At 39.8% G+C, this 26371-nt stretch overlaps 1 protein-coding gene across 4 annotated transcripts; it reads right to left on the reverse strand.

Annotated features, from left to right (window-relative positions):
• Positions 1-995: 995 nt before the first annotated feature.
• Positions 996-24698, reverse strand: LOC135476676 (von Willebrand factor-like). Of its 4 annotated transcripts, none has more exons than XR_010445121.1 (9): positions 24408-24698; positions 22868-22913; positions 18692-18763; positions 13808-14368; positions 9752-9859; positions 6031-6060; positions 5103-5663; positions 3456-3542; positions 996-2006 (listed from the first exon to the last, which is right to left on the reverse strand). XR_010445121.1 is itself a non-coding variant. In XM_064756780.1 (9 exons), the coding sequence occupies exons 1-8, from the start codon at positions 24453-24455 to the stop codon at positions 3511-3513; spliced, it is 1458 nt and encodes a 485-aa protein (XP_064612850.1). In that variant the 5' UTR covers positions 24456-24698; the 3' UTR covers positions 996-2006; positions 3500-3510. The 4 variants fall into 4 exon arrangements, 3 of the variants coding, with proteins under 3 accessions (XP_064612850.1, XP_064612852.1, XP_064612851.1); XM_064756780.1 differs by having other exon boundaries at positions 3500-3542; XM_064756782.1 differs by lacking the exon at positions 9752-9859 and having other exon boundaries at positions 3500-3542; positions 24408-24697.
• Between the last annotated feature and the right edge of the window lie 1673 nt (positions 24699-26371).

Raw genomic sequence — 26371 nt, forward strand, 5'->3', positions numbered from 1 at the left:
GCAGAAGAATTTAACTACTTACTTGGCCAATTTTACCACATCCTGTGTCGTAAAAATTCAATGTAAAACATATTTACGCCTAATATCAACCATTCTACACTAATATGTTACACATTCCGAACACGAACTGAATGACAGGCCATAAGGTAATGCGCCCACACTCTCGTATGTAAGAACCAAACACTATAACACGGGCTATTTTCTCTGTTGATTCGGCCGTCAAACTCTGATATCCATTTGGTAAATTAATTAACTAATCGATTTTCTTTATTTCGTTTATTTATTTATTTGTATGATTAGTGTTCTATGCAGTACTGAGATCTGAAGACCTACATACGACCGGACAGGAAACCAGCATGAGTTGGACTTGAACTTAGGCCAACCGCATTGGTGAGAGACTCCTTAATAGTGTGCCGTGCCGGCACGCGAACCACTCGGCCATGGATATCATTGGTTATTATTAATTGATCTCAGGCCTGTAAGAATTCGTTTCTTTAGTATTTAATGGTAGCTTAGCGCCCTATTCAAGAATATTACTCGCAGGAAACCATTCAAAGTCCAGAGAAAATCAGCCTCAGCCAGGCACCTGAAATACCTCTTAAAACATCCGAAAGATCACTTGGAAGGTTGTAAATACTCGCCCTCATCAGTCATGGGAGAATCGTCTGCGGCGAAAGCAAATTTATGCGAATGAGTTATGTATAGTCTTCTAACAATCGTTTTGAGACACAAAACGTAATGTTAATTACATCATATAACGGTAATGTTAACCCCAGTCTCATCCCGATTTGGTTTACCTTCTGTATGCGACGACGCGGTATTTGATTTAGAAATGTGTTTCCTCGGATATTTGTTAAACTTTCTACAAAGGTCTACCTAAAGTTGATGATCTGAGTGAAAACTTTCTTTGTTGGAAAATCAGGGATTTTCAGGAGAACGCCGCCCCTTGGCAGAAAATGCAACGGAAGCCCGTTAAAACAAACTATAGACGTCTCTCTTATACGAGAATTTCTTTTATTTTGATTACATCGTCTTGTTCAACATTTGTACAAGAGGTAATAAAGTATAAACATATAACAAAAGCGCTTTTATGTAGAATAAAAATATGCATTCAATAAATTCTTTTAGACAGGTCACAAGCCTGCAAACGTATATCTTCGTATCACATTTGTCCACCAGGTGGCAGCTCTATACGACTCTCTCACTCAGAGATAATCGGTACATCTAAACGTTTTTGACGTGAACTTCCGTAGAGAATCCGTTACCGGAATATAACATCTACAGACCTCGGATTGTCGTCTGCAAGGCTTGTCGCCTACGTCAGGATTTAATGAACAATTTAAGCCCTGGATTGTGTCAAATAAAGCGCTGCTATGCGATGCCTGGCATCTTTGAGTTCGCTGTGGGCAAAAAGTTACCCGAAACCAATGGCAAATGATTGCCATGGCAGACTTTTTTTATGTTTACGTTGTGGATATAGAATTTGAATTCGTCATATATAGAGGTACACAATTCAGCAGCATTGTATATGAATTGGCCACATCTATTATTACTCATTAGGCGTCATGTACGAAAGACAGAAGCAAACATATACAGCAAGGAAAATGAACTAAAAAAACTGCTTCGCCATATGTTTATATACATACATTATATGTCAGTGACAGGGCACAAAACCAATCATCCTTTTACCCATGGGTGACTTAACATAATTTTCATGGGCCTCTACTGATACTGGCCTCGTTCTGGGTAAATCCACGGTACTGTCCTTTAATTCTTAATGCCACTTTCATTGATATCGTCTTGAAGAAGTTTGTCACCGAACTAGTACATTGGTTATGTAATATAGGCTACAGTGAAAACACGTAGAGAGACGCACGAGTGGTAATAGAATCCCATGAGCCTCGTTCTGAATATGCCGTTGATAGTGGTAAGATCCATTGTCAGGTGGCTTTTGTTAGCACTGGTAGGTGCTTCAGGATTTTAATTCAGGAACTCAAGTCTTGCGCCTGAAAAACGATAATAAATGTTGTAATCGGTATATGACTCTAGTAGATTAACAAGTACGAGTATAATCATGGAGGTATAGTTATATGTACCTCCATGGTATCATTAGGTACACTGATAAATATGCTAATAACATAAAAAAAATTTAAATTTTAACATTACAATGTTATAATTAGACGATTGTGCATAAAACAAAAATAACTGGAGAAGAACACTCAACGAAAACCAATTTCAGAACAAACACACAACATTTAGATTCACGATTACAGATCAGTAACAGGCATATTGGCCCGAAATTGATAATGTCGGGTCTACATCACTGTAAAAATGAACAGAGTAAACAAACAAAAAACAGCGGGAGGAAAGAAACAACAACAGCAATAGCCAATGGCCAATCCTTGCGATAGAGTATGTGATGTATAGTTGGAGATAGAAGAGCGCAGTGGCAATAGAAGGCCCAAGTAAAGATGTTAAAGTGTTACTTTTATTTCCATGTGATGACAGGTGGACGATTTGTAGAATTCATGACACAGTCGCAGAACGGTTTTTTTACCCCAAATGTTCCATATCCACGATTTGAAGGCGTTATAGTTCAGTGTTTTTTAATGGTTTTGGCAAACATTTATTCCACTTACTAAAATTACCATATTAGACCAAAATTCAGGTAGAAAATGCCATTCACATTTGACCTTTGATCTAAACTTAAATCTTTCTATATCTATATTCTATTTACATTAGCAATTAACATCATTTTCCAAGGTACAATAGGTGCGAGTGTTCACCAAGTGGTAGCTACGTATATGTCACAAAGCTTGTTAAATTTTTCTTGAGTAATTGTTGCCAATAACTGAACAGGATTCATCTCGCCCCATGCGGTAGTTTCAGACTTACACAAGTTCAATACAAACACACGCGCCATAATTTGTACTTCTGTGCCCGAAACAAAACGGATTGTTACTAACAAGGTACGTGTAGGTAACATTCTTCAACCAGTGGGGTCCATGTCATACTTTAAAATTCGTACCCATCAATTATACAAATCGTCTACCCGACAGAGTGTGGCCTTAACGAGTCTGTGCGGAGGTGTGCAATTACGTTTAACACTAACCATGCCTCATTTATAAAAACAAAATCATAATTATAAGGGCCTAATCTTTCGTTGGAGAAAAATTAAAACACATTTAGATACTGCATATTCACTCCTGGGAACTGCTTGTGGTAAAGTTACGATTTGAAAGGGCAATGGTACAAAGTTATATGAATATAAGAAGGTATCGTTTGACGCAGACGTCTTTAATTGCCAAGGCCTTTGATAAAAAATGAAGTTGGCTTTCTCCGCTGAACGTGTTATGAGAAGCAAAGGAAGTTTGCCAGGGCGATGAAAAGCCAGTAATGGGTGCTATAAGCTCAAAGCGTGTACAATGCGGTTTGCAAACTCGACGATACTGCACCAAAATAGCATGAAGGTGGCCCATAGGAACATTTAAGTATTCACTTTTTCCCCAGTCAGGATTTTTGAATGACTTCATTACTGCCATCTGAAAAAGTGGAAATTGAACAATTTTCTGCACAGTTTAAATACCTGACGTAGGTTTTGTCCGCCGTGGAATAAAAAAACATGTCTTTCCGTAACCCCAGTCATCCGGAATTACCTATACCTTAAGTTTTCTTAATTACTATATCGTCATGTGGTGAACAGCTTACCCTGCATTTTATATGAACACAACTTACACATTCCTCCAATTTCTCTTTTGACGTCCTGTCAACTTAATGCAACACATATGTCATAGCATGATTCGAAAAAGTAAAGTTTTTGGCAAAATATCCAAATTTCTTATGTAACAAATGTATTTTTATCTCCTTTTTCAGCGCGGCAACTAAACAGCTGGGGAGAAATAAAATAAAGGGTATCAAATTAAAGCTGGGCGTATGATCACAACCGGAAAATACGTCAGACATAAAACAGATGGGCAAGTGTAGGTAGGACAAATTACAGGGGAACTCACATGTATCAGCTTTCGTAGCCAAGTAAACAGAACACAACTAGGCACAGGCCATAAATATACAAGTTAAATGTTTTAGCTTCACATTAAACATGTATGACAGCACAGGAGGAGAACCGATCCAAGTATTGATGGACAACTGACCACTCTCGCGACGAGTCAGTTGAAAGGAATTCGAACAGACCATTATTTCATGGGTCAAGGAGTAGTGTCTTCTATTGAAAGCCATTGAAAGCACTTTCATCAAGACTTTATATCCACAAACACAAATCTTTAATACCAACTGCCGCTATAAATAATTTCCTTTGTAACTTCTATGAGGCAATATAATTAATCAATTATCGGTAGAGAATTTACCAAACCGTTTTGTGTCTTCACCAATTTAGGTGTAATCGTGGGAGTGACGTGACTTTTTACGTCATTTTTGTTTTAATTATAACATTTTGGAATTCGACCGGTTCTTATTCGCATATTTAAGCCCCAAGCACTCTCACTACCTCATAAAAATAACATTGACCTAAACTACTGCAAAAAGCCATAATCATTTGTTTATTATAAATGAATTTATCCAGAAGGCTAAAATGTATCATCAGATAATGTTGCTATATTAACTAACGTGGTACGCCGCAGTTTATCAGTAGATAGCTGTGCGTACTGATGGAGGAAACCGGCGTCCCCGTGACGATTTTTTTGTTACTCCAATGCACACGGTTTACCATTAGACACCCTATATAAAACATCTCCCAGGATCAGGTCTAAAACAGCTGTTGTTCAAAGTGTATTAACAGTTAAGCCCGGTATTAACTTTAGTCTGGACTAAAGTGTCGTTACTTCTTTATTAGGTCGATGTTCAAGTCTGGCTGAACTTTTATTACACTTTTGAACAACCAGCCCAAGAGCAGTTCTGAGCATACCCTTTCAATGCATACCGCGTCCATTTTTTACTGGACTATGGATAAGAGAACGTGTAGTACCTAAGTAAGCAACTCCAGTCCACGGTTCAAAAGACGCAGCAGGAGCACTACCTTAACTTAATACTTCTTTTTAATAATAATCCGTTTAGGGAATACCCGAGTTGATGCGTGGATTACTTACGTGGACACAATGTCTTCGCTATTCTAGGTCCGACCTCTGCCACCTCTCCTCGGCTACCAATCATGATCACATGATCTCTCTTGGGTTCACTGGCGATTTGCTCCAGCACCATTCTTCTGACCTTCTTGTTCAATCCCACAGCGAAGAGCTCGACACCGCTGCGCTTCGCCTTGTCCGCCTTGATGATGACGTCCTCGGCGTCATCGGGCTCTTGTGAGAGAATGACTACGCCGACATGCCTGGCGGACTCACGCCCTCCCCTGCTCTCAGAGAAGCCGTCATTCTCGAGAATCTCGATTAGGTCACCGTACGTCTGGTAATGGACGTCATCAAACACCTCTGGGAACTTTGTCACGTTGTCGCTCTGGTATTCGGAGAAAGGGACGCTGGGCAATTCTGGACACTCGCTGGTGATTAACGCAACCTGCATGCCTTCGTGTTGCATCTCCTCCGTCATCACCAAGCCTTTCACGATCTCCTTAACGTCTCGATTCGTCGCTGCGTCCATCTGGACGGCGTCGCAAACGAAGTTAATGTCGGCCGGATCCGCCAGCCCACAAGCTGAAATGTAAGTACAGAAGGGGAAATAAATGAATAATTCTTAACATTCTGTATAGGATTAAAAGATCAATGTCACCCAACCAGCAAACCCGTGGAGCATTATGCAATCGACTCATTGCTTGCTTTGTTAGAAAGCTCTAGTAAAACAAGTTTGGTGAACCATGGGAAAAGTTTAGCCGCTTTGACCAAATTGCTTATTTCCTTGTCTGTAGAAAATGGAATTCATGACCACAAGCAAAATGTGTACAACAAATTAAAAGATCCTATCCGCCTGTATGACGTTAAACATCAAAATTTGTATGGAAACGAAAACTGCCCACCTTTTGTATTTTCCGCCATGCAATAATCCACAAACTTACATACTTACGGGGAATTGTGGGCACTGGTGTCGTTGGCACTGAAACCCAGCAAAGAAAAAAGAGAAAATTAACATCATTCCGTTCGTCTGAATATACCTTTGTAAGAGAAATGGAAGTCGTTATAAATGAAGAATAGCGGTAATAGAGAATCTGGGAAACAAACAGAGCTCCGAAGAAACTCCTGACATACCTGTTCCTTGTTACAAGGACGCATGATTAAGGTAGCACTTACGCCTGTTTGGCAGGTAACTGTGGAATGCTGATTAGGGTGTGGAGGACACGGTGGTGAGGAAGACAAAGTTAATACATCATTCGTCCTGAAGTCTTAACGAATAGGACTGAAGATAGCACAAAGAGTAGTGTAACACATTCTGTATACCTTCTTAAGCGCTACAGGATACACCCGGGCTTGTATAATACTGTGTAGTTGCACAAACGTAGTGGATAAACTTAGTGCTGTGACAGACAGGAAATACCAAAGTACCCAAGTACATTACAATATGGGATAACACAAACACAGGCACCTTATATAGCCTTTAACATTGTTACTCATTGTCACATAAAATACACACACCAATCGACATTGTTATAGACTGACGCACAAGCAACATAATTCAGACAGTATTGTTATGGACGATCATAGAAAATATGCCGACCGCTTCGGTGACCTGGTTAGAGTCTAATGGTTGTCTGCCTTGAAGTCGGGAGACCCCGCGATCATACCAAAGACTTTAAAAATGGCACTTGCTGCTGCCTTGCTGGACCCTCAGCACTGAGAGATTAAAGCAAGGAAACAAGACTGGTTGGCCCGCTGTCAGTATGATGTGACTGGGTGGGAGTATCATGCCTGGTGTCTCCGGCATGATGATTCAGTGGCGGCAACAACTTTGGGCAGGGAATGGACGTGCCACAAGACTGAAAAATTCTAAAGTACGACGTAAAACTCCAATCATTACATCACATTACAACTTACACAACCCACTCAACATCGCTAAAGACTGTCACAAAAACACACACTCCAATCCACATGGTTATAGTCTGTCATACAAAATACATACCCCACTCAGCATTGTTATATACTCTCGCACAGAATACACACCGCAGTCAGCATTGGTAGGCCTATAAGTTGTTACATAGTACATACCTCAGTCAGCATTGTCATAGAGCGTCACACAAAATGTACAACGCATTCAGCATTGTTATGGGCTGTCACATAAAGTACACACCTCACTTAACATTGTTATAGACTGTCACACACGAGACACAACCCAATCCACATTGTTATAGGCTGTCACACAATGTACATACCTCACACAACATTGTTATAGATTGTCACACACGATGCACAACCCAATCAACATTGTTATAGGCTGTCAAACAAGGTACACACTTCACTCAACATTGTTACAGACTGTCACACACGATACACAATACAATCAACATTGTTATTGTCTGTCATACAAAATACACATCCCATTCAACATTTGATATAGACTGTCACACAGAACACACATCCAGCTCAACACTGAAAAAGGCCATCACACATGATAAACACCGCAATCAACATTGTTGCAGGCCGTCATAGGCCTCAATGGAACTCTGCTCAGCATTGTTATAGGCTCTCACAGAAAACACACATCCCACTCAACATTGTCATACAATGTCTACACCCACGCAACCTCGCTACATACTGTCAGACAAAATACACACTCAGCACAACATCACTATACACTGCCATACAAAATACACACCCCACACAACATCGCCATACACTGTCATACAAATACACACCCCACACAACATCGCCATACACTGTCATACAAAATACACACCCCACACAACATCGCCATACAGTGTCATACAAAATACACTCCCCACACAACATCGCTGTACATTGTCATACAAAGTACACAATCCACTTAACACCATTATAGACTGTTATACAAAACAACGCTTCACAATCGCACTTACAGCTGTAACATACACTGGACAACACGTTATACATTGTTATAGACTATCATACAGCCTGAATGCCCCATTTATCATTGTTGTAGGCTATCATACAAAGTACACAACCAACTCAACATTGTTATAAACCGTCACACAAAATACACAGCCCACTCAGCATTGTTATAGGCTGTCACACGAAATACTTAACCCACTAAGCATTGTTATAGGCCTGCACACAACCCACTCAGCATTGCCATAGGCCCTCACACAAAATAAACAACCCACTCAGCATTGCTACAGGCCGTCACACAAAATAAACAACCCAATCAGCATTGCTACAGGCCGTCTGAAAATTTTTAATGACTGCCATATGAAGTACATAACCCACACGACAGTGTTATTGGCCGTCATGCAAAACACCCCCACACCCACACCCACACACAATGCCAATGAACACTGTTAGAGACTGCCATACAAAGTACATAACCCATTCAACATCCATATAGACCGTCACCCAACAGACAATACACATCACACAGAGACCTCTCCAGTACAACACAGAGCACTCTTGTCAATTTTGTTCTAGATACAGGTACACAGTACGCATATATAACAGAAATAATCTCTACGTGTTGTCACACAGTCGTTATATCCCAAGGCCAGCAGTTGAGCAAACCCCATGACAGAGGCCAGATGTCGCCTTATGCTTAACATGCACGGGCACATAGTAGTTTGATCATATTTCATGGCCGCAACATTCAAATGCACTGAATTTGAATTCCATTTCATTTTGTTTGATTCTTGTTTACGGAATGCTCGAGAAGTTTTCGATTATAAGAAGCTCTTCAGAAAACCAGTGGTTCGAGAATAAACCACCAGCCAGTGGCGAATTATTTGCAGACTCTACCACTTGTAACATGCGCTATTGAAGAAAGAAAAGTCGTCTCCAGCGACCATCGTGAATGAAAGGCCACACAGGCTAATATTGTTAATCGCTTTTTCGTCTCAAACACAGTGGTATGATGCAAGGAAGCGTCAAAAATTTTTTGCCCGAGAGTGTGAGACAAACTGAACCTATGTCTCACATAACTTAGTATTTAAAAGCAAGCACACTGACCGCTAGGTTACGAAATGTATAGAAATGTTGCTATTACCCGCAATTAGCTGTAATGGCTATGCAACTTTTTGATTACTGGTTGAGACGCAAAGGATAAAAAGCATAATGTTTGCACAACATATACCTTCATGTCACATAAAAAGATCGTTCTGGAGTATAGTACTAAATAATCAAAAACACATGTACAAGACACATCAGGATAAAAAAGAAATGCATAGCCTTGACACGCTGACTCCGTGTTTTCAACATTTATATCACATTCAAAAACTTTAGGTCCTTAGAGCAGCGCAACTGATTGTACAATTTCGAACAAAAATTCTAAGCATGCTGAGTGCGTGTTCATAAGTATACGTTAGATCCGTCAGTCGGTTTATATTTCCTTTGTAACTTCGTATTAATGACACGTTCAATTTTAATGCACGCAGTTGCAGAGCTGACTGAAACCAGTGGTACATTGGCACTGTTGGTGGAAACGCACGTCGAAATTCACAGCAAAGCTCTGAGGCGAATCAAGACTAATTGTGCAAGGAAAGATTAATGTGCGATAATCGTGTGCTGACAACACCCCAATCGGTGTGCGTATGTTAAGACAGAGTGATCGGCAAACACACAGAGCAGTGTATCCCCCAGCCAGGGAGGATGAGGCCTACACAGCGACATACCAGTCGTCGGGATCGTCGTTGTGGGCCTACGGGTAGTCGTAGTTGTGGTTACTTTCTGTTTGACCGTTGTTACCTTTGGGAGTTCGTCAAACTCGTTCCCAGACGACGCTGTACATTTGGAGACAGAAAAAATAAACAAGCAAACATGCAGCTGTCACTGACAATCAAGTTACTCGTATGTCCCATAACTGACTACATGTACCTCGTAAATCTATCAGTGATGGGTGCTGAGAGTTAAAAGCTGTGGAGAGAATTCGACAGGGCGAATAGACTATTCGGAAAATGCGCCTTTAGCTGGATGTTATGTCTAAAAACTTCGTTTAGGTCGTCGGAGCAACTTATAGAGCATTCTTGAATTAGAATACAAAAAAAATCGTTGAGAGATGTTTAACAATGAAACGAGACTTAAATGCTTTTGTGTTATAGGTTTTATACTTGTAATAAATATTCTAAACATCTTGGACGTCATTTCATTGTGAGATATCCAGCACACCACCGGCATGAAGTACAAAGCATTACACAGTTCGCTTAGATAACTAATCGTCAGGTGAAATCGGCCAAATTTTGAATGTATGTAAGAAAATATTTGTCTATGATAGTTGGTGTAGACGTGGGTGCAATGGAATGGGTAAATTATGCCTTTGAATCAACTTGTGTTTGAATAAACAGTGTAAGTCTGACAGTTTTCTAGTTGTGATCGTCGCAACGAATACAATGTTCTTTTTGATGAGATTTTTAAGTAATCCTTCTACATCTCCTTTCCCGCACTTAATAACGCATGCGCAGTTTGAAAAAAGGTTGTACCTCCTATGTGCACAAGAGTTGAAGAGTGCTGGAACACCTCATGGATTATACTAACACACAGATAATACTGGTTGACCATGCACTATTAAATGTTCGTACTGTTATTTTATACCCACTTAAGATATGTATGAGTAACAAAGGATTGAAAATGAACGTTTGTGCAGGTGTTCTCTCCCTGAATCTGGACGTTACCATGGGTGAAAAAATGCTATCACCAAAATTCCACCAGAATCGTTGAAAAACAAATGCTGGTCATGCTTGGTTGGATTTTATTATGTTGTGGAGAAAAGCTACATCACGTGATTATTTGACATGCGCGTATTCTGGGAAATGTGACTTTTCACTACATACGGAGAACCAATGTGCTCCTGTGGTTTACACTTAAGTAGCCGATACGGGCTATTTCTAGTGCGCACACATATGTATTCAGTCCGTTACAGCATACAATACAGGTCTGTAGATCTTTAATATGGACTATTAAACGTCATTTCTGTTGATCTATCTTCAATAGTCAAGTAGTATTTAATGAAAAAATGTACAACTGATATCTACAGACAAATCATCATTTTGCCGTTAACGTTTAACATGATGTCTTCTCCGTTTTCAGCTCTAATTTAAACGATTGAATTTCCCCTTCAAGTACCAGAGCACTGACTAAACAAAAACTTGGCATATTCTTGAGCGTACTTCCGGTATCTATGATGATGACCTCATCATGTCTGTCTCCAGGCGGGATTTGATGAGGTCATCAGCCACGTGTTATTATCACAAACCAGTAGGAAGTAAAGCCGAGCACGTGCTGTACGAAATCATGGCATGCTAACTGAAGGACCGGAACATCGGTAAGGACCCGTCCAATGATCTATTTACAGCGGAAAAGGTGATTTGCAGACGGACAAATAGCTTTTCCCCTCAACGAACAGGTTAAACACATTTGCTATATATATCCCACGTCCTACTTAGCTTTTACGGGTCGGGTTATATTTATCGCGATGTGCTCGTACTTTGGGGAAACAATTAATACAGCATAGGTGAGTAGAGCAACTGAAATTTTTTCAGTTATGGAAATATGATTGACAAAAATAGTTCAGATAGTTGACCGGGGCAGCCAGCATTATGGAATATGTTAGCGATAGAGAAGTAAGAGTAGTCGTACGTACCAATTACTGTAATGATGTAATCGTCGGTGTGGACTTATCAGTGGAAAGTTTCCATTGGCAAGGGGCATAAAAAATTTCAGTGGAAGCGTTTAAAGACATGATTAAACAAAATCTCTAAAGAATCGCTGGAATTGGCTTTTTTTGTTTTGCCTGTGTGTGAGCCAAATGGATTAACAGTGATTGAGTACTCGATAATATAGATATCTACTAAACATCTTAATTACCTTCGACGCATTAACCACTAACTGTATCGAAAACTAAATATGTACTAAGCTTTTCAAAATGTAATTTTATTAATGTACTAGGACTAACTTTTAAATTTGCTGTTTACATTGCATCATGTCTTGGGTGCCCATGCACTAAGACCAGCTTTCTCTCCATCAACGTTCATTCAAGGACAGTTACTCATAAATCAAACTTAATTCATGTAATGTGTCAAAATGTGTTACAGCTGTTAAAATAGAGGCAAATTATACTTTTTTATTTGTCTTACTAGGGACGATTACTTGTTTTAAACCTGTTTATTGTCTTTTTATTAGACGAAAGCTAGATTAGCTTGAGTAAGATGTAAACAAAGAAGACGCTAAAAACTAAGGGAATTTGACATCAGGTGCAGAAGAACTTTGGGTTAATATTTCATACTGCCTTGCCCTTGAGCAGAACTTGAGATCATGTGCTGTCCACAACAAGGCGAGATCTATATAGAGATCGCACTGTGGGTGCGCTTCGAAATGTGTTCATACTGTTATATTATTGCCACACAGTAAAGCTTACTGTACAAGCATACCTTGGTATTAACGGTATATTGAACGGTATACTGAACGGTATAGCTCAGATCGGTTGGCCATGTTCTAAGCTTATAGCTTACACACTGATCCAACTGAATCGTTGCATTCACCCGCCTTGAACTCGGTCATGTTACCTGCGCTGTCCTCAAAGTGTGAAATCCTAACACGAAGAAAACCAGTAATTCTCAATTTATATCATCTCATATTATTATTTGGTAATAATGAAGACCACAACGACGTAATTAGCACAAGCATAACTGGTGCACCTACTCAGCAGCAGCGGAACTTCACAAACCGCCATTTTTAAATCGCGTGAATCCGCTGCTAGGGTAGACTGGGCGGGTTCTTCTGAAAGTTAAGACCACCTTCTTTTATCACAATCGTTCCTTTTGTTATTTATTTAATAAAATTTTTTGTTCAGACTCCTAATCAAAGTTGTCTGTCGCCCTATTAATGGTACAATGCTTTTCGTTTCAAACGAACCTTTCCACGAGTGTATCTTTTTCCGTACGATGCTGACTGCATCCGACTCGTGTCGAAATTGGAGGTTGGGAAACTTTGGCTAGCTTTCGATGCGACAGATGCGTTTGTGTTAATTGTAACATTATTGTGTAACTAGGTGATATTCAGTCAGAATTACTGTATAATTAAAGGAAACGTGTTTTTTTAGCGTATAGTCTTGATATGTTGAGGAAAGCACAGTCGAAAGGACCGAGTTCCAGGTTAGTGACTGGATTGAGGAGTACAGATCTTTATTCCTGAAAGCACAGGTGGGGAGAATGAAACAGATCTCAGACCTAACTGCGCGGATACTGCACGGTACTACGGTACGCAGTTTTGAACCTTGGGGCACCGCACATAAGCCGTAAGGTACTGTCCGACTGCCGCACGGTACTGTGTGACTCACAACTGCACAGTGCTCAGCAGTTGTACAGTACAACAGCTATGCATATCACTTTTGCAAAAATGATATAAGGGTTATTATTGCTGAGATATCATGTATTGTTAATTTCAACATCAGTCACTATGTATGTATGTATGTATGTATGTATGTATGTATGTATGTATGTATGTATGTATGTATGTATGTATGTATGTATGTATGTATTTTTTGATCCGTTAAGGAAAGCTTTCATAATGGTTCTAACGAATGTTTTCTTCTATCATCAAATCTGCCTTTTGCAGCCAAAATATGATCTGATGAAAACATCACATGGCAACGGTCCAAGATTTTCTCTGATTCCCGTTTTTGGCATTAAGACAAACACATGGTTTCGTGCTAATTCTGTTATCATTCCTCTTACCTGGACAGATCTGTACTCCTAGCTGTTTCTTGATATTCTGTAAGGCATCGAAGTTGTCCACCCGGAAAATCCCCTCAGCGCTAGAAGCTATGGATTTGAGTTCCTTAAGAGAGACGCTGAATCCGACGCCAATAGCGTACAGCGTGACGCCAATGTGCTTCAGGTAACGAGCGGAACGGTGCGTTCTCATTGGATAGAGAGAGTCACCGTCCGTCATCACTATGACAATATGCTCCACCCCCTTTCTCATCTTCCGGAAGACAACTTTCTTTAGGTACTCCAGGGCCTTGTCCGTGCGCGTTTGTACACCGGCCATGTAGGGTATATCCATGACGGCAGATTTGACGTCCTTCTCGTTCTTGTATTTCCACAGAAGGAAGCTGTGTCGACTGTAGACCCTGTCACCGAATGTTATGACCGCCACGCGCACGCTCTTTGGGCCGATGTTGAAGACACTGACGAAATCCCTGACGAAGGCCGTCTGTTTCTTGAAGTCCGGAGCCCAGATACTGGCGGAGTTGTCCAGCACAAAGACAATGTCGGCATCAATGCCTCCACATCCTGCAAATCACAAAGACGGAAAAGCACAATGACACTTCATCAACAAAACGGCGAACTATTTTTTCTCTTGATGTGGTTTCAATGTTATAAAGACAATTTTAAGGAAAGACAAAGAAAAGAAATCGCATAATATCATCAGAAAAATGCATCACTGAAAATAAAATCGAAAAATATATTCACCTTTATTTTAAACACGTACTAAAAGAAAATTTAAATACATGTAGATACCTGAATTCTAAGTTGGACCTCATAACCATATTTATACTATACTATTTGTGCCGACGACATCACAGGAATGTTTTTCGTTCCCCTCTTAGCATTATGTTTGTGAAATGCGAAGTATAATGGATGTTTTTACATATACAAAGGGGGAAATAATAAAAAAGACCATAAAAGTATAGGAAAAAAGATTGAAAAAGAAAGCCGTGGGGTCACTGATATCCAGCAACATCAATATAGTACATAAAGACTATTTGAATACAGTTCAAGAAAAGTATCGTCTATACACACTAAAAATAGTGTTTTTTTATTTGTTTCATTTTTATCTTTAGCGTGCAAAGTGAACATATTTTAGATACTGTTTTTAGATACCAGTCTGATAACTGTAACTTCTATTCATGTTTTCGTTCTTTTAATGTATTTACGACGTCTGTCACATGTCTGTTTGATAAATTAATTAATTTATTTGTTTGGTGTTTTACGCCGTACCCAAGAATATTTCACTTATACGACGGCGGACGGCATTATGGTGGGTAGAAACCGTGCAGAGTCCGGGGGAACCCACGACCATCTGCAAGTTGCTGATGACCTTTCCTTGCCGGAGAGGAAGCCAGCATGAGCTGGACTTGAGCTCACAGAGACTGCATTGGTGAGAGACTCCTGAATCATTACGCTACTCTAGAGCATGTCTGTTTGAGGTAACACGGCAGATGCACTGTACCTTACGGATTACTGACCGTAATTACAATCAAAGTACAGTTCAGTTGGGCAACAATGACAAAAAGAAAAATAAAACCGGTATCTGCCAGGTGAAATGCCTTTGTCGGAATTCCTACATCTCATGTTGAGGATAAGTCGTTGATCGACTGAATGGCTGGTGTGTTGTATAAAGCGGCTTACAAACACTTGACAACTCCAGACAGGTTTAATTATGTTAGGGAGAAAGCCTTTCAAACTGCGAGGCGAGGAATAAGTATACCGGCTTTAGTGTGATAAAACTTACAAACCGTTAGTATTTATTTTTGTCAAGGCTTGAAAGGTTTTCTAAATTACAATTAAAGCAGATGTGACTTTTTTCCGAGATATTTTTTTCTTCATCAGTGAAGATTTAGTAATTACAATTGTTAAAACACTCTTGTAAGGACTAAGTAAGCCAGTTAGAGCAGAGAATACAAGAATTGTATGTCTCTTCAAAACCTTTGAAACACGTTCCTTCTTCACCCATGATGTACCTAATTTTGGCTTTACCCATGTAATGTAATGGAAAGATATCTATGTTGCATACAGTCTTATCAATGAACATGGCCATAAAATAATTAATCTTGCGACACTCTTTTTCTTCTTGATGAACCGAGTTTGGCAAGACTCCGCCATGTCCTAGGAAAGTGAATGACGGATAATGTCAAATCTGTCACTGACATAGTTTACTCATAACGACTCGATAACGGTTGTGAAAATCCTGATACAAACTCAGGCCTCATATCCTATTCATATTAATACGATATTAAACCTCGAACAGCTCAAAAGGGCATGTGCAATATAATATATAATAAAATTACAAATTTCTCTGCATGGCACCCGCTCAATGAGTATTTTTCTGCCTGCATGGAGTAGGTGAACGGTTAAACGAAAATACAACTCAAGGATCTTTCGTGTCGTTTTCTGTTTGACAAAAACCCGTTTTTCATATCATAAAATAAGAAATCTAAGCATACGAGAGAGCCATATGTACATATCTCAGTCGATTCTTTCTTGTCTAGTCATTGGAAGTTTTGAGTGCGTTCAGCTTTCTCTATTGAGTATTCATGCACAATCCTTTTCACTTATTTACCTGGAACATTAGATAGCTCAGACAGATCGGCGATAACCCGATTTCTTCTCCCCCCGACATTTCAAAACAGATTTTGATAGCGTTTATATCGCTTTTGATATTCATATTTTGGGGAATGTGAACACCATCCTGATATTATACACGAATATTTTCGATTCAGTCATAGCTGTTGTTATTGTTTTGGTCGTTCTTTTCGTAATATTCTTTGTTATTCCTATGGTTAGATGTACATACATGTAGCCAAATACCCGCTTTTATCAACTCTGAAAATGACTTCTGAAAACGTCATAGTTAAAGTTGTTCATAATGTGAGCCTACCAACTAATGCAACGCAACAGGTTGGTGTAAATTAACGGTCGGGATGTCAACGGTGCAGATTTTTCCTTCCGGTGCAACGACCTTTGCTTAACTGACTTCTTTTATGCCAGACTCGGGTGTAGATATGACTAATCTTCGCGAATCTTCTTCTAGCTGACGACAAAATCTAGGAAATCAAGCCGAGTGTAAAGGCATTTGTCTCCTCGGCTTGTCAGAAGATGGTTTATGCAGACACTGGCTCTGCCACTGTGGACCTCGCCACATCGCCTTGTTGTCACTCTGACAGTATCTGTACAATGTGACTTTGTTTACTCGGTATCGAGTTTCAAATACTGTGTAAAACACGACGGGTTTAGAGCACCTCGAGCAGCATTTCACATTCTAACGTCTAAGATGGGCTTATCTTGGGCTTATCTCCAGAATGTACAGGTTTATCTGCCGATCACGTGACATGTTCTGTCAACCTCGTCACAGAAATTTAACCTGCTATCGTCTTCGTCAGAAATGAATGAATGCTTATAGCTAAATAACACATCAGCAGAATTATAATTGAAATATTTCACCTTGTTATATATGTATATAACTTGTAATATTCACCATACATAAAACACCAAATGCCTTAAAAGATCATTCCTGTCTTTGTGACACTAAAATCTCTTCAGGCTTAAATTAACAGCATGGTGGATCATGCGAAGGTTGTTATAAACTGAGTCGCGCCGTTCATTACCCAAATAAGATATAAGAACCAAACCCTCTTTGATGTCTAAGTATGTTCAAATGGACCAAGACACAAATTTATATTGGCAACCTAGGTGAGCTTGTCTTCCACCACTAAATATATGTAAGATAACTAAGTGTTCCTGGCTAAATCTCTCTGCCTTCATATTGAAGCCACGAGATATGAATTTGTGGAAAATCGGTTGTGACTGCTGTGTACACCAACCAAAGAGGAGCTGACGGGTGAGATTCTGATTCAAAAGGAACACAGTGAAAAGAACACTGACCTGTCGTACTTAGTCAGGCGGTCCATGCGGTGTTCCCCTTTAGAAATGAGACATTACCCTCTAATCGTGTCTGCGAAAATTCTAACATATTCAGATGTACAGAGACTCGGTGCTTTTTTTTTCAGGTCATTGGCTCTATAGGGAGTGACCTCCCTGTGGGGGTTGCCAACAGTCAAGGCTCATCAGTTATTCTATGAAAGTGAGATAACCCACCAAGTACACTAGAGCGCAGACCATATACATCCGAGGAGGTACATAAATCCGACCCCATACCGGGAAACGAACCACTCAGATTAAATGTAGAAGAACAGTCCAGACAAATGTGAAAAGCCGGTTGCAGTGTACCTAACATACGTAACGAATGTGGATCGCGGTATAATTAAATCGACTGCGTTGGGAATAATACATTTAATATGAGCTTTTCGTGCAGTATACAGTTGTATTTTTGTAGACTTTGTGGCAGCCCTTGTTTGTGAGGTTTTAAACGGGTATTGGTGTTTTGAACGTCACTTAAAATTCGTATAGGACACCGCACATTAAAGTGCCTATATCTTGGAGGTTACCTGAGAATATATGCCCATTCTCACACGAGCGCCGATTGTATTGTTTTAGATCACTTGTCATACGATTTGCCTATATGCTTGTCATTGTTCAGTGGGTACTTTCTCGGTTATTGGGTGGCAAACGATTCTTGGATAGGGAATTTGAACATGTTCGCTTCATTTTTTCAGTTTAGAACTTCGCCTTTTGTCACATTTCACTGCTGTCATTTTACATGCTCTTAGGTAGTCTTAGACGCTGCATACATTTATGCCGGAAAAGTCTACCATTTCTTAGTTTGCAACTTCTTTGTTTTACGTGTTGAAAAATAAAATAAAAGAAAGAAATGTCATTGAAACGATGTGGTATTTGACTTCTACCTGCTAGCCTACACCTGGTTCCTAATCTTACCTTTGGTGAGCAAACTACTGAGTTCGTTCAGGTTCGTTCTGGGAATAATGTTGTCCTCAATTCTGGCCTCATCTGTAAGAGAGAGAAAAAAATGAAACCAAACATAATTTAATCAAACAGAAAAACAAAGCTCAGACCCCAATTATACTCAGCACTCAAAACTCTTCTCCAACTTTTTATCAGCAGTAAACACAATCTTGAGATATTTTTTATTGCATGTTACAATTATGGAGTTAGCAAGTCTGAGGACATTGCATAAATGACTTCCAGATAGTTTCGGTGTCAAATTTGGAAACTTTTGTAAAATGATTCATAAATTCTCAGGCAGGCGTCATACCGATAAATGCATACCACATGGTATACCAGGGGATACAGGGTCGAAACGATAAGTAAAAGTAAAGAATAACTGATAACGCTAGTGTAAAAAAAGAATAGTACAGAGTAGACATGAAATGCTATTGCCTTCGCCATCACAACCGGAAAACGCTGACTCCTTCAGACTGGATATATACAGGCGAACAGGACATTTGCTGGGTAACTGGAGAAATACACAGCAGTCTTTCCCCGTATCAGGTATTCTTAACACAGTCCAGCCTTCACAAAGTATAAACCAGGAACGAAACATGGGGTACCAAGTCACTGCACATATAAGATGCACGATAAATGGAACAGACATGGATCACACTGTCGCACTTCATGAAGGATAAACGAAGAAATGAACACAGATTAAGAGGCACTCACATCATACGGTTCAAGCCTTCACATATATAGGATAAACTAGAGGAAACCCTTGATATCAAGGCTAGATCTCCGAGGAAACGAGGTTGCGACAGGCTACCATAGTGCAGGCTACACCTGTAGAATATATGAACAAAGCAACCAAGTATATATCGTCTTCGACACAGCTGTCCAACTTTGTCATTTAATTTTCCAACTTGTGGATTGAAGACCCATCAGTCGCCGTTTGGCCGGTAATTGAACACACATTGCTTTCAATTAGCACAGAGTTTAGGCCTTCGGGATCAACAAATGCTTGACATAATTTTTCAGTTAACGTTAAAGTAAACTTGTCGCAAGTATTTAATCACCATATAATTCAGGGAAAGTGTTATTCACAGATTTAATTATTTATTTATATATGTAGTTATTTGATTAATTTTTAACGCCAAACTCAAGAATTTCCACTTGATGTTCCATTATTATATGAGGAGAAGAAAGCAGGGTGTCCGGAATTTCTGAAGAACGTACAGATATGCACACTTGGTTGGTAGGACACAAAGTGGTCTGCAGCAAACACTAGGCTGCTCCAAAGGCCATACGAGCCTCGCTTACAGCTTACTGTCAGCAAGATTCCACAAGCAGTGAGAGCAGAGGAATCCACAGACTTCCTGTCCAAACTCACAAGTGAACCTTCTTCTCGTTTGTCGTAGCGCTTGGAAGACAAGCGTCTTAAGCATATTCGCCAATTTTGTGTTGAACTCCTGACATCTACAGTATCATCAGCGGTACATAACAGATGCAGTGAGGGAATGTGTAGGCTGTTTGTAACTGTTACGGACTCGAAATCATGTGAATTATAGGTCTCTGTTAATTCTTGGTGTGCAAACCAAAAGTTTACTTTTTCTGTAGGCGTTTTTGAAAGTAATTCTTACATGTTTACTTTTATCGAGCAAGGTCCACCCTCCATATGATGTTATTTAGCAATGATACGTAGGGAATTGGGGTTCTCCAGTATGTTTCTATAAAAACTCCGCTTTGCACACATCGCAAGTAAGGCCAACGTTCACAGAGCATGATTGGTCCGGTTCCTGTATTACGCGAGGCTTTCTTCCTTTGCGCTCTTGAGAAACAGACGTTCTACAGAGTTTGTGTTAATAAACTCGGTCTTCATTCAACACAGATATGAACAGCGCTAACCATTTGCTTGATGGGAGCATAAAATACAATCGTGTTATTTGTGTTGATATTTGCCCGTATGAGTTTTCATATTTGCTGAACTGTTAAATGTGGGACGGTCCTGTGCATTCAAACAATCCCTTAGTTTTACACGAAATATGCACCAACTCGTATCAGACATCTGTCTACTAACTTTATAAAGACTTTAGGAGATGTGTTGATGTCTCTTCTTTTGACATCTGATACAGTAAAGAAATTAAGCCACTTGTAACCTTAGTGATCGCTCACGAGATACTTCCTTTCTGACAGGCGTCAGTCCAGAGGTCAAGATGATACATATGGCCTGCCCCAAATTGCGGTTTGACATGCAAATTCTTGGTTAAAATTATGAAAATTATATCAGCCATGTCAAAGTCATTATATTAAATTATAACAGTGTAATAAAATAAACTGCTAGGAGCACGTTTCCATAGGAACATACTCTTAGCCTGATTAATATGTATAGAGATATTACTTCCTCTATTCGTGTGGAATTTAACATATGGAGTTGAAAGTATAATTAGTACACAAAAACGGCCGGTGCTGTAAACCGCTGTAAGCATGTGGAGTTTCTCGAACACATATTAGTCTAGTGTTAGACCTTCGATTCTATCAAGCCCGGAGAACATTCGCAGCTCCTTTACTTTTTTTTCGTGTATTGGAACTGCAGCTGTGAGTCCATAAGAAGTCTTCAGGGGAAACAGATGTACGATTACGTAAGAGACATATATCATTGAATACAGATGACTCAAACTCACATAAGCTACACAAAATGCATTACCATTCAAATCCTTTCCCTGTAAAATAACGGTTTTTAAACACCTCAGCATTTTAATGCAGAGTTCCCAGGGTTGAATTCAAATTAATAATATTGTTTCTTTTTATGAAGACAGATCCTAGCAGCTTTCTTTGCTCCCTGGGGGCTTTTAGCATTCACATTAGGAAGCATTTACAACCTATTCTGAACGAATTATAAACCGAGGCTGTGGAGAGTACATGCATGACAGTTTGGCCGATGCTAGATATTGCTGCCTTGTGGCTGTTGGATGAGGTGCCCTGTTTCAAGATGAGTGTACAATAGTACATTAGATGACAACTGGAAACACTGTGAAGTGTAAAACAAGCGGAATAAATCTCTCCCAGTCATCGTCAAACTGTATTAATTTATGTGTTTGATTGTTGTTTTACGCCATACTCAACAAATTTGCATAAGTGTTGTGCATAATTAGTGCTAGGTACATATCGACTGTCGTTTTCTCTTTCTTTCAACACAAAAAATGTCTTCTTTTCGTGCCTGTCCTTTGAAATTCAAAACTAAAAAATTCAATACTGAACTTCCTCGAAAAGTGCCACAACTTCTGCTTGGGTGGTTCAAGAGCTTTAATCAGAAGATGCAATCTAAACGCACCATGGCGTTACAACTGGAGTCTTTTTGTCAAAGAGGTTTGCCTTAAGTTGTGCTGTGCTCTCCGCGGGACATTCAGACCGGTAGGGGAAACATTTATTTGATCGAGACAAACACCATGATTAATCTTCGTCTGGTTTTCCAGCCGACCACTGTGGCAACCGTTGTACATAATTAGTTCCATTGTACACCTATGATAAGAATGAATTATAGTAATGTAAACAATTATGTAAACCACCCTTGTTTGGCTTACTCATTTTTGTAATTCTGTAATATAAAGTTTGGAATAAGTGACATTTTTGTAAACGCCACCTATTTTACAAATGTTAAATAGGGATCAGACGCATGTTTTCAGGCCTGCACATGCGCCGCACAAACAGCGTTTTACAACTTCACTTACATGACTGTTGGTTGATGTAGCTGATGAGTCGATAAAGCACAAGCTGGACGTCCAAAACTCGAAAAAGATGCAAAACATGTGCTGACACACCATCAGACGATGATAACGCCTGCGTCGATCCCCTATATACTAGTATGCAATGTGCGTGATAAGAACATTGGAGCAAACGAATAAGTGTTTCTAGCAGGGTCAAGACGGAAGCTTTACGAATATCCAAAGAAAGGAATAGCTGAGGGACATGAACAGGTCATCTGAGGTGGTATTCATTGCAGAAGTGGAGAAACCAATGGCATGTTTTGTGCATCCACGGAGCATTGTCAATATCAACTTCGTATGCAGTGTCTTTGCCTTGTGTGGTACAGACATCATGGAAAAACCCGTTAATACATGACTTGCTAAAAGTACACTTACAATTCACATGCTTGTCTGCACTTACCTCGATAGGCTTGCCTGATGTAATCGTTGAAAATGTTCCCCTTCGCCTAAAAAGTCAAACAAATATATGTGAGCTTAAATTATTCAATTATCTGTAATGTTCAGTACATCTAAAATATCCTAGATTATTTATCTAGTAAAGACAACGGAAAAGACTCATGTGCTGGAATATTTTGGAGACATTTTCCTGAAGAGAATATCATTTGTTGCTTTAACCCTCTTTTAGGTACATTTTGTTAATACTACACGCACAAATCTGGTAAGGAAAAATCTGAAGGAAATGCACTCTATCATATTTACTATATTTATTTCATTGGTGTATTACGCCGTACTCAAGAGTATTTCACTTATACGACCGCGGCCAGCATTATGGTGGGAGGAAGCCAGGCACAGCCCGGGTCGAAACCAAGCAGAGCGCGGGGGAGACCAGGCAAAGTTCGGGGAAACCCACGCTATCCTAGTTTCTGTGCATTCGTATTATATTTTCTCACTTTAAACAGAGGAATATTTTGGAGAGAAGAATGAAGTATAGCAGTAATTTTTCATAGCTGCGATGTTCTGTTTCAAGGCATTGTCAAATTCAGTATAACCTGGGATATGGGGCGGTATAAGCGACCCCCATTTTGGTACGTCATGGTGTTTTAGAAACAGACAGTTGCTGTTCAGCCGCTAATAAAACATATCTGTATTTTGTAGTAAAACCTGGAAATAATTTCACGGCAACGTGTTTGAAATCTAATTCACAATTAGAATGTGCGTGAAATATTAACAAACTATTCCCAAAAGTACTGGAAGTTTGTGCCATTTCTTGTTCATATGTAGCAAGCTTCATTTTACACATATATGCTTTTCTTGTCAAAGTACATTTTGCTATCTGTCGAGCCTCGATATCATTTTTGGTCGACGTTTGATCTACTTTGCAATCTTTGAAAGAATTCTGGTTGTCTCGAAACCCATTTCCGTGGTGAAAACGTAATGATTAAATCTTCGTGACTGTCGTAAGAGAACGACTTGTGTCTTATCATTAGAAACAAGCGAACGAACGCCAAGAATTTTTTTTTCAAAATTTTAACAACTTTGGCCGCTGTTTTGGAAAGGAATTGGGATATTGTGTACTGTCGTTAAGATCATTACGTATAATTTAGCTGATATGTTTATGACGTCTGTATTACTAACCTTCTGATCCCATTCCGCTGTGGATGTAATTACATCGTGCAACTTGAGAAACAAACTCCCCCATATTTAAGCAAGTTTTGTATCTCCCTTTCGCGCGTCCTGTACAATATATGTTGCAAAGTCGCTCGGCACGTTTACAGTTCGAAAATAGTTAGGACAAAAGACCGAATGTGCCCTTCAGTTCTCAAAACTGCGTGAAAAATCTACACCGATATACCGATATCTGTTAAACTCTCTCCAAAGTTTTGATCGGGCAATATTGTTCATAAAACTTTTACCTGAGTTTATAGCTTTCAGATGCCGTGCTACCTGTTCCGATGGTCTCGCTAATCTTCAAATTATCGATCAATTTTAAGAGGACTTACCCACATAAAGAGCATAGGCATGAGCAGCCAGATAACGTTATTTGCCATGTTTGCAATAGGGTAGGCCTGTTAAAGTCCCAGCTGAAGTGACGAGCTCGTGTTTCGGCCGGGAGGCTGTTAACCACTGGTACCGGCAGCTGATGGAGTAGTCCTCGGTAACCAGCTCGTGCTGCAAGCCGCTGTCCTACTGAACCAAAGGCGCTCCGCACACACCGCTAAAAACTCTGACACTATAAAAATCAACTGTAAGGAAAAACTCCAAAAGAGATGTGTGTAGCACTGCAGCTGAAAGGAAACTGACTGCAAGACTGTGGTTCTCGCGATTATGACTGACACAACTAACTTGGCAAATGCCAGGAGAACATCCCACGTGTGGTTTGGTGTTAATAATACCGTGTCAGAATCCTGCACATGCGTCATTTAACATCTTCTATATATTAAATATGAAGATAATTAAGAAATATTGTTTTTGTGTTCTTGACGGAAACAGAAGAAACTGTCCTATTTTTAATCTAGGTTGACAAGCCAATCGTCGTTACTTAACCCAGTTTATGAGTCCATGTATTTATAAACCACGTCCATGTGAAATCTTCGGCACGAGTTCGAATCCCAGAGATATCAACAAACTTTTGGCTGCATAGTGAAGCACTTTGCATACGACAGAAATCGGTTAGTACTAGCTTCTTCTATAGTTCTTGGATTTAACTGTGATAGCAAGGCAAGGACAACCACACGCCCATATAGTGCAGACAGCGTAACACAAGTGACCTCGTGATCAGTTCAAGTCCTCTAGGTGAAGCATGCTCTTGTTAACAAACTTCCATTTCCCCTGTGTTGAGAACTGGCGACATTTGACCTCAATAATGTAGCCCGTCCGGTTCCCTTCTCCCGCACAATGTCACCATACTTGAGTCACTTCCGTGAAAAACTGGATGATGAATGGCGCTTATTCCACATTGTGACAGAATCTAATAACCTCCTTTACGAACATGCTTCCAAAAACAAAGCCATTGTTTGTTTATTAAGCCTGGGGAAGTAACCCGACAGCTACCCGAGTGTTAAACGTTCGGGGTAAGCTACAGTGAGGACTGGTGTTTTACCTCTTACATTGCCGCGGGAGGTGAGTTAAAGTTAATGAATTGTGCCAAACGGAAGGTGTCGGTCAAGGTTACTAAGATGCTCAACGATGAGGCTTAAGATCAATGGTTTCCCAAATACCATTCGGCAAAGAGTGTTTCCTCTCTTGCAACCCTTTAACCTGTATGTGTCCATACTTGAACACGGCGCGAAAACAAATAAATACATTTCCCACAACTTTACGGATAATTTTCGCTTTTCGACAGTTTGCATAGAACGTTCGCGCTGTTTCTTTTTTCTTGGCCTCAAAGCGTAGAAATGTGAACTTGACCATTCTGTCTTTCTATGTTACAATGTAACTAGCAGCATCACTCGCGACAAGGTAACCGGACAAACATACGTTTACTTTAGTAACTTTTACCTTTATCAAAGTCATTAGTTCATACAAAAGGATTTGGCAAGACTAGCTATCCAGTCTTTCACACCGTTCCATTTGCTATATTTAAAATATTTTCCTGGACCCTAAAGTACTTTTTGATATTCCTTTTCACATTAAAGCATTAAACAGTTTTTCAGTTCAAAAGGCTTTCCAACAATTTCAATGAGAGAAACATAAATTGGCTGACGAAGTTATGGTAAATCCAGGATCAATTCTGGGTCGAGTCACATCTAAGACTTTAAAATAGGAAGTTGTAACTTCCTCGCTTGGCGTTCAGCATGAAGGGGATAGTGCAACGACTGGTTGACCCGTATAAGTACAATGGCTCGGGCGGGGCGGCTTACCAACTTCGGTAAGTCGTCTCAGTGAAGCAGCGGTAGAAATTTGTCCCGCGACAAGGAGGCACATTCCCCTCCGACCGTAAGCTTACCCTAAGAGTTCCTTCGTC

Source organism: Liolophura sinensis, chromosome 10 (genome assembly GCF_032854445.1).
Source record: "Liolophura sinensis isolate JHLJ2023 chromosome 10, CUHK_Ljap_v2, whole genome shotgun sequence".
NCBI lineage: Eukaryota > Metazoa > Mollusca > Polyplacophora > Chitonida > Chitonidae > Liolophura > Liolophura sinensis.

What these genes read in the sequence shown, in the direction of transcription:
- LOC135476676 (XM_064756780.1), bottom strand. Translation starts at nt 24,455, where the DNA reads ATGGCAAATAACGTTATCTGGCTGCTCATGCCTATGCTCTTTATGTGG. An exon ending in TGCCTATGCTCTTTATGTGG is followed by an intron (nt 22,914 to 24,407) that starts GTAAGTCCTCTT and finishes TTGACTTTTTAG; the next exon opens with GCGAAGGGGAACATTTTCAA. An exon ending in AACGACGATCCCGACGACTG is followed by an intron (nt 6,061 to 9,751) that starts GTATGTCGCTGT and finishes GCTGGGTTTCAG; the next exon opens with TGCCAACGACACCAGTGCCC.